This window comes from Cavia porcellus, unplaced genomic scaffold (assembly GCF_034190915.1).
Source record: "Cavia porcellus strain 051 isolate PalLab524CR breed Dunkin Hartley unplaced genomic scaffold, mCavPor4.1 scaffold_23, whole genome shotgun sequence".
Classification (NCBI taxonomy): Eukaryota; Metazoa; Chordata; class Mammalia; order Rodentia; family Caviidae; genus Cavia; species Cavia porcellus.
This window is the reverse complement of record NW_026947506.1, coordinates 15,591,605-15,604,777: the sequence shown is the minus strand read 5'-3', so window position 1 is coordinate 15,604,777 and position 13,173 is coordinate 15,591,605. Positions and strand designations below refer to the sequence as shown.

The 13,173-nt window shown below is 39.4% G+C and overlaps 1 protein-coding gene across 1 annotated transcript; it reads left to right on the top strand.

Moving 5' to 3' along the window:
• The first annotated feature begins 11,236 nt into the window (after positions 1-11,236).
• Positions 11,237-12,340, top strand: LOC100730035 (speckle-type POZ protein-like). The gene has a single exon (XM_063233533.1). The coding sequence runs from the start codon at positions 11,237-11,239 to the stop codon at positions 12,338-12,340; it is 1,104 nt and encodes a 367-aa protein (XP_063089603.1).
• Positions 12,341-13,173: the final 833 nt, after the last annotated feature.

Genomic DNA, 13,173 nt, shown 5'->3' with positions numbered 1-13,173 from the left:
TGGAGTACCAAAATTACGGGCTCCCTATTGCCACTTGTGACATATTCATCTCTCAAATTCTATCCATTGCAATGTTTGAGGAAACTACAGGACATGAAGAAGTGGATGTGTCCCACTGAGGGCTGAAAAATATGTCACAATGTTATGGATTAAAAACAGACGATCAATGTAATGCCAGCTGCATTAAATCAGCATGGTGCTGATCAGAGATGCTCCACTTACAGAAAGTTGCCACCATAAATTGTGATGTGGACAAGACTCGTGAGGCATTTTAGATTCTCCTATTTGTTGCTGTTTGAGCCATTGGTTCTCCTGCAGGAGGTCATCATGACTAGCTTCCAGTGTGAGTTGAACCATTGTAAGCCCGGGAACTTGAGACCATGTTGTACAACTAGCTGTGGTTCAACTGGGGAGAACTCTGGTCCTTACACTGAAAATTGCTTTCTTGCTCTGGAGAGAAACACATGGGCCATTTAATTTCCAGGATAAACTTGTCATGCTGCCTTTCTGGCATGTATAAAATGTTCTTTTCATCAGAGCAGCCCAGAACCTCCATGTTGCTGAGGATGACTGTGGCACTTTTCAGGATAGCCCTGTTCTTTGCTTTTGCACATGACATCTTGGCTCCAGCACAGAACCCTCAACCTACAATCACAGTTCCCTAACCCTGTTGTCATAGTCTTTCCAGCTCCCAGCACTGAGCTTTGGCCCTTACTAGTGAGGATCCATAAAACTGATTAATGTGAGTCCTTTGTTTTGGCTCCAGACCTTCAGGTGTGGGAGGCACATAGACTCATGGGAAGCACTGTCATGGGCTCCTGCATGACATTGCTGTGGGACACAGGCCCTTGGATGAATATTCTGAGTCTTTAGTGCTGTGGATATATTTCTTGCTCCTTTTTCTGATAAACTCTGGGTGATCATCATAAATAATATTATAAATTCAATGTTCTGATGTTAATGGCTCTCCTTAAAATCCATTACTACAACTAACAAGAAACAGCTCCCTTAAAGAACACAATGAAGTGACAAAGTACCCAAAGTCCTGTATTCACCATCTCAGAAGCTGATGACTCAACACACAGATGAAGATTGAGGAGACACTGTACAATAGACTATAGTTATCTTCAATAACCTGCTATCCAATTGGGTTCTTGATCGTATTCCTGTTGGTGGTCATGGTTTTGCGGTTGACCTTGGGACAATGATCTTGGGAAGTGGGGAATTCCAGAGGACACTGCTTTTGTTCTTTTATCTCTACTTGTTTTTATTAAACTAAATATTCAACTGTTTAAAATTATTTTCCGAGTGCTAACCTGATTAATTCTTCTGGGATTACACTTAACAGTCACAACCCAGGCTTTACCTTTCCTGCTCTTCATCCTGCAGGTGAAGTTTCATGACATTATTTCACAGTCAAAAATAGCCAGTCCTGATGAACTTGGATGCATCTCTCTGAATATAGCATTGAATCCCCAAAAGTAAACAATATTGGAATTAACCAGGCTATAAAAGCAGAATGCCTCTCTGTTGTGTTTTTATCCCCATAGGCTATTTTTTGGAAACCCAATGAATGGTAGAGAAGAAGGTTTATAAAAGGATTCCCTGCATGTAAGGTACTAAAAAGACACTGAGGCATAATTTAGGTAACATAAACCTGGTGACTTATGGATTATATATGAATCCTAAGATAAAGCAGAATTGTAAAAATGAAACAGAAGCATACAGTCCAAAGTGATGTTGTAGAACCATAGGATTTTGGGTATGGCAGTATGGTGGTTTACACCTTATAATTAGAAAAAAAGTGGCTAAAACCCATTGACCCAGTGGTGGGCTCAGAATAACAAGTTCTAACATGTATATAGAGAATAGTTATAATGTTGAAGCACTGCATAGTCAAACAAGTTCTGGATACAGGTTTGAATCATACTCAAGGATATTAATAATCCAATTTGAGCAAGAGGGCTCATTTGAGGCATTCTTATATATAGGTAAATATAGGGAAGGGGGCAGACAAAGAATTCTTTCTTACATACCAAGGACTGAAATATTGCTCTGAAACCCTGCTGCCTATTTTCTTACACTCTCCTGCATGTTGCATGTTTGTGTAAGCCTGATGCTAAATGTATTACCTAAGGCACCCCTAAAAGTAATACCTCATCCCTGGTAGATATTCTGGTTAACCTAGACCAAAAAAATGCAAAATCTAGGATTTAGTTAATAGGACTAATAAACTTCTAAAAATGTCACACCCCATGATAGCTGCTGGATGTTTAGTAGACCAAATTAAAGTTTTATGAAGCTATAGCTTCATCAACCACAGTTATACCCCATTAAATACCCTGTTCCCTAGAAGACTGAGAATCCATTCCTTTAGTCATAATAGAGACTGTTTATGGAAAAGATTTCGTGTCGGACAGGGTGACAGTGAAGTTACATGAAACCAGACGAGGTCTCAGGATTCCACCTACTGGGAGGCTCAAGACTCATGGTTTTCTCTACTAATAGGTTGTTCAAATGCCTCAACCATAGACAAAACTTTTACTATGACACTATCTTGCCTACTAACAAAGCTCATTCACAGAGTGACAGCTGTACATGTAGGAAGCCAGGACTGATGGCTTTTGTTTAAGCACCAGACATGACAAAGCAGACTGCTATACTATGAATAATTGTAAGGGCAAGCATCCTGCAACACTTGCAATTAGTGCAGGAGCACTAGCCCATTTTGAAACAACTCTAGAGGCTTCACTGAATAACCCAAGCAAACAACAGAGCCTCATTTGGGTGAGGTCAGTCATTAAAATGCTTCATAACCAGTTGAACTCACTGGGAAATGTACGTTTAATCAAATTTGGAAAGAGACTTAGCTTTCTTTTCATGGAACAAGCAGGACATTCTACTTTAATAGGAGAAACTGAAGTTTCTATGCAAACAATACATGAATAAACATAGAAACTTTAGACAAATCAGGACAAGAATAAAAGGGGAAAATTATATAATGATACTCATGGACAATATGATATTGTTCAATTGAAATGTGTAGCTAGACTCAAACCTAGAAGGAATCACAGGGCCAAAATTTAATATCATAGTTGTCTTCAAATTTAGGTCATGCCTAAAATTAACTGGATAACACATAGGATTCAAAGTAGTATATATCAAGCACATAAGGTACTGTTGGATGACTGTAATACCAGTCAGCAGAACTAGTAACCACAACCTCATGAAAGACTAGATATATCCTAGAAAATAGTATATCTTTGAGTGGAGAATGTGAGGGCATTCACATCCCCCAGTATTGTTTCCTTTTTCTGCTTTTCCACTAGAAATCCCACAAATCCTGGTCTTCAAAATTTCTCTTATTTTGTGGTTTACATAGATATTTAGTTAGCAAATAGAACTCAAATACTAAGTGAACTTTGGCCAAATCCCCAAAGTCTGCTCCTCTGCATTAATTGGTCATAAAAACTATGGAAAAGGAAAAACAATGGGGTCATCTCAAGCCACCAAAAGGCATTTTTCCTTACATTTTGCATTGTAATTAACAGACATGTAAGATGCTCTTCTAAGATTCCAAAGCAAAATAAGTGTCGCATCGGTGGGGTTCATAGCAACCCTCTAAACTTGTGGACTTGTATAGCGATTTATAACAGAAGTGAAAAAAGGCATCAGTATAGTGTCTTAATGTCACATGGGCTGACATTTACTGTTTGAATTAAACCTCACCTGTTTGTGGAACTAAGTGTCCCAAGTGTTAATTTCTTGCAAATGCCATAACAATAAAACACAACCTGTGGAGGCCAACAACCAGTGAAGCCCTTTTCCCAGATGAAACTTGCAGAGCCTGTATTTTTTTTCCTGAAAGGATTTCTATCTTGTATCAGCTGTGTGTTCTTTTGTGATCTGAGGGGCATTTCTCACATAGATCAACCTTAGGATTTCAGCTCTAGTATTTCCAAAGGCTTTTGAACTGCATGGCCAGGTATAGACAGTGCAGCAACCCAACATTTTGGGTACCAAATGTAGTGTTGGGTATTTTCTCCCATTAATGAGACAAGACATTTAATACATAAAGTGAAGGGAAGGAAGGGCTTATTTACATAACATTCCGTGGGCATTTCACTCTATAAACAACTGACTCCAAGGGAGAGTAGTGCATGGCAAAGGGCAACATTTCATGGTAGCAGAAAACAGTGAAATCAACAAGATCAAAATGAATGGCTCACAGGAGGAAAATTCTTCCTGTTCCTTATTTTGCTTGAAGGCCACACAGACTTGAGTGTAGCATTCACACCTATAATCCAAACTTTGGACCATGAGTCATGCACAAAATCTAGAAAATTGCTTGAATGACTGCATGAGATTTTGGAGGAATTTTCAGACTCAAACGAAACACTTTGTTTTATGAATGTCTTAGAATGTTTTAGGTTCAATTTTTTTACTTTTCAGTAGGATATTTCCAAATTAGTATACTTTTCCAACAAGAAAGACTTAGATGTAGTGTGGATAGGTCAGAAATATACCCTTACATGATCAGAAGAGTCTGTTCTTCCATTTGTTGTTTTTTGTCCATCTATAATATGATATTAAATGTATTTTTTGTTCAAGGGAATAAGGTACACTAGATTTGAAATTATAGTGTCTGAGCTACAAAGAGTGAATAATGATTCAGAAAATGAAGAGGACTGTTGATGACATCTCTGACAGAGAACTTAATGGGCTATGTGTACCTTGTCTGCCTCGTAAGTCACTTGTATAACCCTATTTTTTGGCATTATCACTCCCCATGTCCATTGGGCAACTTAATTCATATGGTGCTGCATATTTGGCATTCTCTGACCTATCACCTACCTTTCATCTGAGAGGCTGATTCAGATGAGAGGCTGTGGGAGGGGAACACCAGAATGCTGCTGTACTGAGTAGGCTATCAAAGACTGTGTTTATTTGTTTCCTATGTTAATGAGAATAGCAGGACAGAGAGTACAATGGGTCAACCTTTAGGGTTTCCTTTAGGATCACATATTGGTGAATGCTGATTGCAGGGAGGTAATATAAAGTAAATAGGTTCAAGACTCCATTAGAAATTGATTGGCTTACCGGGCGTGGTAGCTCACACCTTTAATCCCAGCACTCCAGAGGCTGAGGTGTGAGGATCCTTGCGAGTTCAAGACCAGCCTGGGATACAAAGTGAGCTCAAGGACAGCCTGAACTTCATAGCAAGACCCTGTCTCAAAAAAGACAAAAAAAAAAAATACAGAACAGGTTGGCTGGGAAGGAAGAGGTGGTTCTTCTGGGTAAACTGATCCAGTGTCAGGAGCAAGGGATATGGATTTGGGACCAGTACAAACAGTGAATATTGACAGACTGGCTCTAAACCTAAAGTCTAGAGTAAGAAATCACTATATGCTACTTGCTCAGAGCTCTTAGATCTCCTCCTCAACCAATTCACTCCTTGGGTCCAACTTGTGGAAATAGTAAGAATCCTGAGTTGCAGGATGTGGAAGCACACATCTATAATCCCATCACTCACGAGGTTGAGGCAGGAAAATCACCAGATTTTCAAGGACAATTTGCACTACATAATAACCTGAATAAAAAAAAATGAATGAAAGAATGATTGAAGGAAAGATGGAAAGATGGAGGGAAGAAGAAAGAAAGAAGAAAGGAATAAAGGAACAAAGAAAGGAAGGAAGGAGGGAACAGGAAAGAAAGAAAAAAGGAAGAGATAAAGACTACGATTTATGGATAGATCTCACCTGCTTTCTTCCAAAGCTTCTCTTCTCTCTGCTTTCAGAAACTCAGATGTGTGCTCCAGTTTTCTACCAGACTCAGCAGCATTATATATATATCCTCATGGTTCAGGTCTGCTTTCAAAGGGAATGGAAAAATGCTCAGCCATTGGGGTCACTATGAGTCCATCATTCTCAGAAACTACCTCTGCTTTACTGAAACTTGTTAATTTCATCACTTCAAGACATGAGAAACTGCTAAATTATTCACAACATTATATAGTACTCTATTATCCTTAATCATTGCATTCTGAGTTCAAATTTTAAATTTTATCTAATCCACATGTGGAAAATTAGCCACTTCTTATTACTTACAATGAAACCTTATTACTTACATTAAAACTTATAACTTACATTGGAGTAGATATCCTCTCAATACTTTATACTTGCTTATTAAATAGAATAGTACAAAGGGTAGAAACTGCTTATCAACACCAATATCTATTCTGCTTTTGGTTTCCTAGTTTTAAGTGAGCACATGCTTACCAGACAATTCACATTACCTACCTTTTCAGCCAGAGAGTTTTATCGTGGAGTTAAGTGCTACTTGGAAGCATGCAGAAGAAAGAGATCCACACAATTTCTGTGGCCTTTCTTAGAGAAGAGTGTTTCCTCACTATTCATATTTACTGTGGTTTTCAAACACAAGAAGACATCTTAGGGACATTTATCTTTTGCCTACCCTATATCTGGAATCAGTGATTTCCTAAAAGAGTCCTGGTATTTTATCATGTATTGTGCTAATTAAAAAGCTTTGTGAAGCAGTGTAGTTTATGAAGTGATTTTCTCAGCTCATTGCTTCTGAGATTTGAGAGAATGGTATAGGCATCTATTTGTCTCAGATGAGGCTCTAGTGGTGGGTGGTATAACAATAGTTATTGCTAGTGAATTATTACTGGCCTGGGTTAGCCTCAAGTGTGATGACTCATTCTTGTAGAGACCAATCCATTTTAATGAAAAGTGACACACTCCTGTGAGTTGCAACTTTCAATTTTCATACGATGCGAATGGTGTGATCATGGGGAAAAATGACAAGAGTCAGAGTACCAAAACCTGAGATCATTTGTAGCACTCTTTCCTGATGGAAAGTACAATGGAGCAGGAGAAGAGAAAGAAGGAGCTGGAGGAAACCACATGAGAGTTCCATGGGATGAAGCACATTTATTTATACAGTTGGTAGATTCAGTATCATATGAAACCTCTCCACCAAAGAGGTTATCCACATAACTTGTCTCAGGCACCCAGTGATTCTGAGATAAGAGCAGCTATCCCTGTGACTTGACCCACGAAGACCCTGTTCTTCAGACTAGCTTTGGTTTGGCCCCACATGTGATCCATGTTCAGCTTTAGCTGATCTGCTGAGCTAGACAGACTTTCTATTTCCCTGAGTGTAGTGCTCTAATATCCTAATTTACTTCGAACTGGTTCTAACTCTTAAGGTTTTATTACTTTACCACTGCTACACTATGGACCCAGTTCCCACAATAAGAGTACCGTCCCATGATAAGCGTTCAGATATGTAGGAGATTTAGCTCAGCAGCATAAGCTCCTGCTTTACAAGCAAGTAGTTTTGAATTTCATCTCTTGTATGAAAAAAAAGAGTTCAAACCATATCCAAATGATGTCAATGTGCAATAAGTTCAGGCAGCTTTCAAAATGTTGAGCCACATGCCATCATTTCTTTGGTGAGACAAACATACCTGACACACATAACCTAAAGCAGGAGAGGTGGAATGTGGTTTGTATCCTCAGTGTTTGGGATGCTCCAAGGCACAACCATCATGGAAGAACTTCCTAGTAGTGCAAATTTGTTATTTTCATAGCAACAACAAAAGGATCAAAATGAACAGCAGCAAGAGATACCACCCCACCCCAAGCTCACCCACAGCATACGAGCACCATGGGGACTCAACTCTTAATATTACACTCAACTGTGAACATCCATGGATGATTACACCAAGGGTTGCAGTTCCCATATCAGGAGACTCTTAATCTCATCAAGTTGGTGTTTTGGATGAACTGGCCCAGGAGTCATGTGACCAGCAATTCCTAAGGTACTTGAACTGGTAGTGGCACATAAAAATGCTCTGTGGAGATTTTTCGTTTCAGAACTTCAGTTCAGGTGTCTCTAAGTAATCTCAGCATGCTGGTAGACTGAAATAGTTTGCCAAAAATTGGATTAAGCTCAGGCAATTCAGCAACTTAGTGATATCTTATTCCTAAACAATGTAAATTGGTATGAAAGCCCAAGATTTAATCCCCAAAACCATCCCACTCAAAAAAAAAAAAAAAAAAAGCCCACAAGGAAGGTATTCTTAACGTCCTTAGGAATTTTTAAGTTTTCTACACCTTTAAGTTGTTATTGTGCTGTTTTCAAACTTATGCTCAGAGCTTTCCTAGCTAATATACTACTTCATAGTTAGGCTGTATTTTTATGAAAAATATTCTTTTTTATCACCATAGGTGTTACTTTGTGTACCTCCAAAATGCACTGACTTAATTCTATTTCACAATCTTGCTTATAATCATGCTAACACTGCATTACATTGAAGTGTTTGATCTACTTCCTGTGTCTTGTTCAGTCGACATGCAGTGTGTGTTTGGATATCTGTGTGTGTGTGTGTGTGTGTGCGTGTAAATGGCTCCCAAGTGTTCATGCATGTGCAAAACTGTAAGCTGTCACTGATATCCTCGTATACCCAGTCCCTGAGATAATTATTTCTCTACTAGAAGCAAAGTAGCACAAGAGAAGCTGAATTCACCCTACAGTAAACACTTTTGTTGATTTCATAGCATTTCTTCTTTATTTAGGACTGTAACTTCTGGTTCCTCGGACCTTTCTGTTCTTGACCAGCTCAGGTAGGATTGTAGTTCCCTAGAAGTTTCTTCCAAATGGGGACTTTTCCCTACAAGCATGTTTTGGCCACCAGAATTGAGTGTTCATAGGGTTCAGAGTACTCAATTCCTTGTGCTCTTACTTGGGACTTCAAATCCAGAAAGCTTTCTGCAGAGTTGCCTGTTATTCTCACATTTTCCTTGGGAGGATTTCTGAGTTTTTGTGATGATATGAGAGATTTTTTCCCCTCAAGCCTATCAGAAGTCTGTCTGTGTTTCCTTCACTTCAACATGCATAGTTTGATTACTTTTGATTCTTTTTTTTTTGTCTTTTTGAAACAAGCTCTAGCTATGTGGTTCACGTTAGTCATACATTTGTAAGGATCCTCCTAACTCCAGCTCTGGATTTCTGGGATTAAAGGCGTGTACTACTATGCCTGGCTGCTGTTGATTCCTGAATACTCAAATTTCAGAAACCTGCCCTACCTCTTTAGCAGTTAGAAAACAGAAGAATTAGGCATAGTGGACTTGTCTGAAATCACAGAATACAACAGTCTCAGGGTCATTGAAGGTGTACGGCTAGCTTAACTACATAGCAAGAAACTTTTAAAAAATTTAATGAAATAATAAATGAAAGCAAAAAAGAAATTCAGAGGCAGCAAAAATAATTTCTTTTCTTCAAGAAGACAGAAGACAGGTGGTGTAAGCATTAACTGAATCTGTTAATTTGAATAAAAAATGCTGAGCTCAAGTGGATTAGAATACTTTGCAAAGATCCACCCTAAGGTGGATGCTTATCTAAGTGGTATAAAAGGGGATCAAAGAAGGCTGGGTCACATCTGTTTGAGAAGAACTCAGCGTGTTTTCAACACAGCTTCAAGATTTGAACTGGGTTCTTTGTGTCTCCAGCGTGCCAATAGCCTTTCTGACTCTCCTGTATGTGACTCTGTGTGCACCAACTGTAAGTCAATCATTTAAATCTTGTAACTTTACTAGATTCCTAGCACTAAATCTGTTTACCTAGTGAGCACTGCCTAACATAGATAGGGATATTTCAGGTAATGTACTTGGGGCTCTAAGAAATAGAATCCCAGATTTAAATTGTCTTAGGAAAAATAACACGCATGAGCTCTTGAAGAAACAGCACTATTTTAATTTATTTCATTTTATGACATTTCTATTTGAAAACAACAAGGATACCTATTAGATATCCCCATGGGCATTAAAATTGCATGTGAGCACCAAGATTGGCATAATGTCATTAAGAAAAGTTCTCTGTCACTTAGTTGTCCTGAAAATTTCTCCCTTAGCATGGGCAAGCTTGTCTTCCCTTAGGCACCAGTTTTATTTAGCTGCTCCTTTCCTTGTGATGACAGTCCTGTGTCAGCCAGGCAGAGGGCTGAAACGAGGGATTCCTAGAAGGCTTGATGTGCATTGGGCTGAGGAAAATAAAAAACACATTTGCCTCTCTCAGTGCCTTTATCTGTTCTTCCTGGTGCCCTATCTATTATCAAATGCAACAGTGTCAAGTGAAGGGGCTGGAGTGGGAAAGTTACCTATCTTGGCCAGGTTGTACTCATGTAGGAGATGAGGATGGTGTTTTGATAACCCAGAATTCTGACAAGAACTGTGTGAGTCAATTGTCTTGCAACAGGGAGCAAAGAGAGCAAAGGGGAAGGAGAGCCATCTTGTTGCCAACTAAAAACCTATGGCCAGAGAAGGAAAAGAGAGGTAGTCACATTTTCTAGCTCATCCTCAGCAAGGTTTTTACCTCGTCACACACCAAACTCAGTGTGAAGAATATTGTGCCATAGGCAGAAAATGGAGATCAAAAAAGGTGTTAAATTAGGTGTTATCACAACAATGTCCATAAATTTTCTGAAGGCACCATTTGTTTGAAGCACACTCCAGTTATCTGTGTCACAGCACTGGACTGCTTTGGAAGGTTAACAGCATTGAGGAGGTGTATTAGAGAAACAGGTGACCAAACAAGCATGCTGGTGCACTCTTCCAATACCAGTATTCTTGCAGAATTAAATATGAAGCCTCAGAAAGATGAATCCCAACTTTGGAAGTCTAGTAAATAAATTGGGCCAAATATTCCTCAAATAAATAAATGGATGAGAGACATAAATCAGTGTCAAACCTGTAGGTTCAATCTCCAATAGCAACAAACCAAACAAAATCGATAGTGTTATAAAATATTATTAATATAGATTTTTTTTCGAGTACAGTATTTTGCTGCTTATGGAACTGAATTTTGCTATGTAGTTCCAGCTTTCCTCAAATGTTTAGCAATTATCCTTCCTTCATCTCCAAAGCGGTTCAATTACAGAGAAATATCATGAAAATGAGCAAAAAAGGAGACTTCTTAGGTGAGCTTTTTCTTCCAGGAATAAATAAACAACTGACTAGTGACTGATACACTAGCAAATCTTAGAAAATCTGATTCTAATTGAATATTTTTATGTATAACTAGGCTCTGCATTTCATGACTGCATATCTCTCTACTTGTCTAGGATCTGCTGACTGGAGTGACATTTTTAATATAGTGAAGAAAGAAACCATTTCTCTGACTTGCAAAAACTTCTTTCTCTTTCACACTGGTGATGGCAGGGGTTCAAGAAATGTCAAGTGGGCCAATAGCTGAGAAGCAATACACCACAGAAATCAAAGTGGTAAAACTCTCCTACCTGTGGACCATCAGTAACTTTAGCTTTTGCCTAAGGGAAATAGGTCATAGCATTGAAAGTTCAACCTTTTCATCTGAATCAAATGATAAACTGAAATGGTGCTTACGAGTATATCCAAGAGGCGTTGATGAAGAAAGCAAAGATTACCTGTCGCTGAGCCTGGCACTAATCAGCTGTCCAATGAGAGAAGCTTGGGCAAAATTTACATTTTACATTGTGAATGATAAAGGACAGAAAACCAATGGTCTATCAAGTCAAGAAATTCGTAGTTTTGAGCCAGGCTCAGACTGGGGATTCAGAAAATTCATCTTGAGAGAATTGGTTTTAGAAGAAAGCAATGGACTTCTCCCAGATGACAAGCTGACTCTCTGGTGTGAGGTGAAAGTGGCACAAGACTCCACCAACATCTCTAGCCAGAATAACATGAATATGGATGTTCCTGAGTGCTCCTTGCCTGATGATCTAGCAGGGCTGTGGAAGAATTCCCTGCTGGCAGACTGTTGCTTGTGTGTGGCTGGCCAAGAATTCCAGGCTCACAAAGCCATCTTAGCAGCTCGCTCTCCAGTTTTTAGGGCCCTGTTTCAGTATGAATTGCAGAAGAGTAAAAACAGTCCAGTTGAAATCAGTGATATGGATCCTGCAGTTTTCAATGAAATAATTTCCTTCATCTACACTGGAAAGACACCAAATCTCTGCAGAATGGCATCTGATCTGCTGGCAGCTGCAGATAGGTTTGGTCTGGAGCACCTGAAGCTCATGTGTGAAATCCACCTTGGCAGCAACCTCTCTGTGGAGAATGCCCTGGAAATGCTCATCTTGGCTGACCTCCACGGTGCACACCAATTGAAAACTTGGACTCTGGAATTCATCAACTATCATGTTTCTTACATCCTGCAGACATCCACGTGGAAGTGCCTGATGGTGTCTCACCCTCACTTGTTGGCTGAAGCTTACCAGTCTCTGGCTTCCATGCAGGGTGCTTTCCTGGGTCCCCTGTGCAAACAACCAAGGCTGGCCTAAGATACCACCTCTCATCTTTCCAAAACAGTGGTCACAGTTGTTTCCACTGAACCTTTTTTAGATAGGGCAATCTGTGGAGCTTTCACTCTACTATGAGGAAATACTGAATTGTCCCTCTCTAGGGTTAGATGGAGCACCTTTTTAATTTTAAAGAACAATAGATAGATCCTTTGGAATTTGGGATAAGAGTAACTTTTTCAAAGGTTTAAGTATGTAACTTAGAGACAATAAGAAACCTGGCTTGTGTAATGTTGTGCATCCTGATTATTGCAATGTTGATCCCAAAATAAAATCAAATTCTTCAGCATGGAGACAGATAAACCCTTGTGTTGGAGCTGCCTTAGAATGAGAGATCAGGAGCTCACTTCATGAATGTAGGTTGTCAGGCCTTCTTCCCTGTCACCCTGCTCTGGGTCCCTCACTCTACACAGTGGCTTTATATTTCCCCCTCCCTGTATTCTGTAAATAAAGTTTAATCTTTCTTTGCACAGTTTTTGATTCCTATTCCTTTTTCTACATCTGACAGTCAAATGTTTGGGAAAATCTGAAGGTGGCCTGTGACTGCAGGCCCACTCATGCACTGGATAACCCAGATTTATATTGGAACCAAATCTTTTAGGGTGTGGGAGAAGAACAATACCCAGAACTTAGGTATTTGGAGCAAAGGAATTCCCTGTGCTGCTTCCCTTTGCTCCCTTTGACATGCCTGAGCAACACTTGAATGCCTTCTAACCAATAGTCTGTACATCCCAGCATTGATAGTGCAAGAAATTGCCTGCCTATGAAAGAGCAGACCAATCTTCAGACTCTTGGATTAAATGAAAAGTGTTCAG

Excerpts from the sequence above, each read along its gene's own strand:
- LOC100730035 (XM_063233533.1), top strand. The coding sequence starts at position 11,237 with ATGGCAGGGGTTCAAGAAATGTCAAGTGGGCCAATAGCTGAGAAGCAA.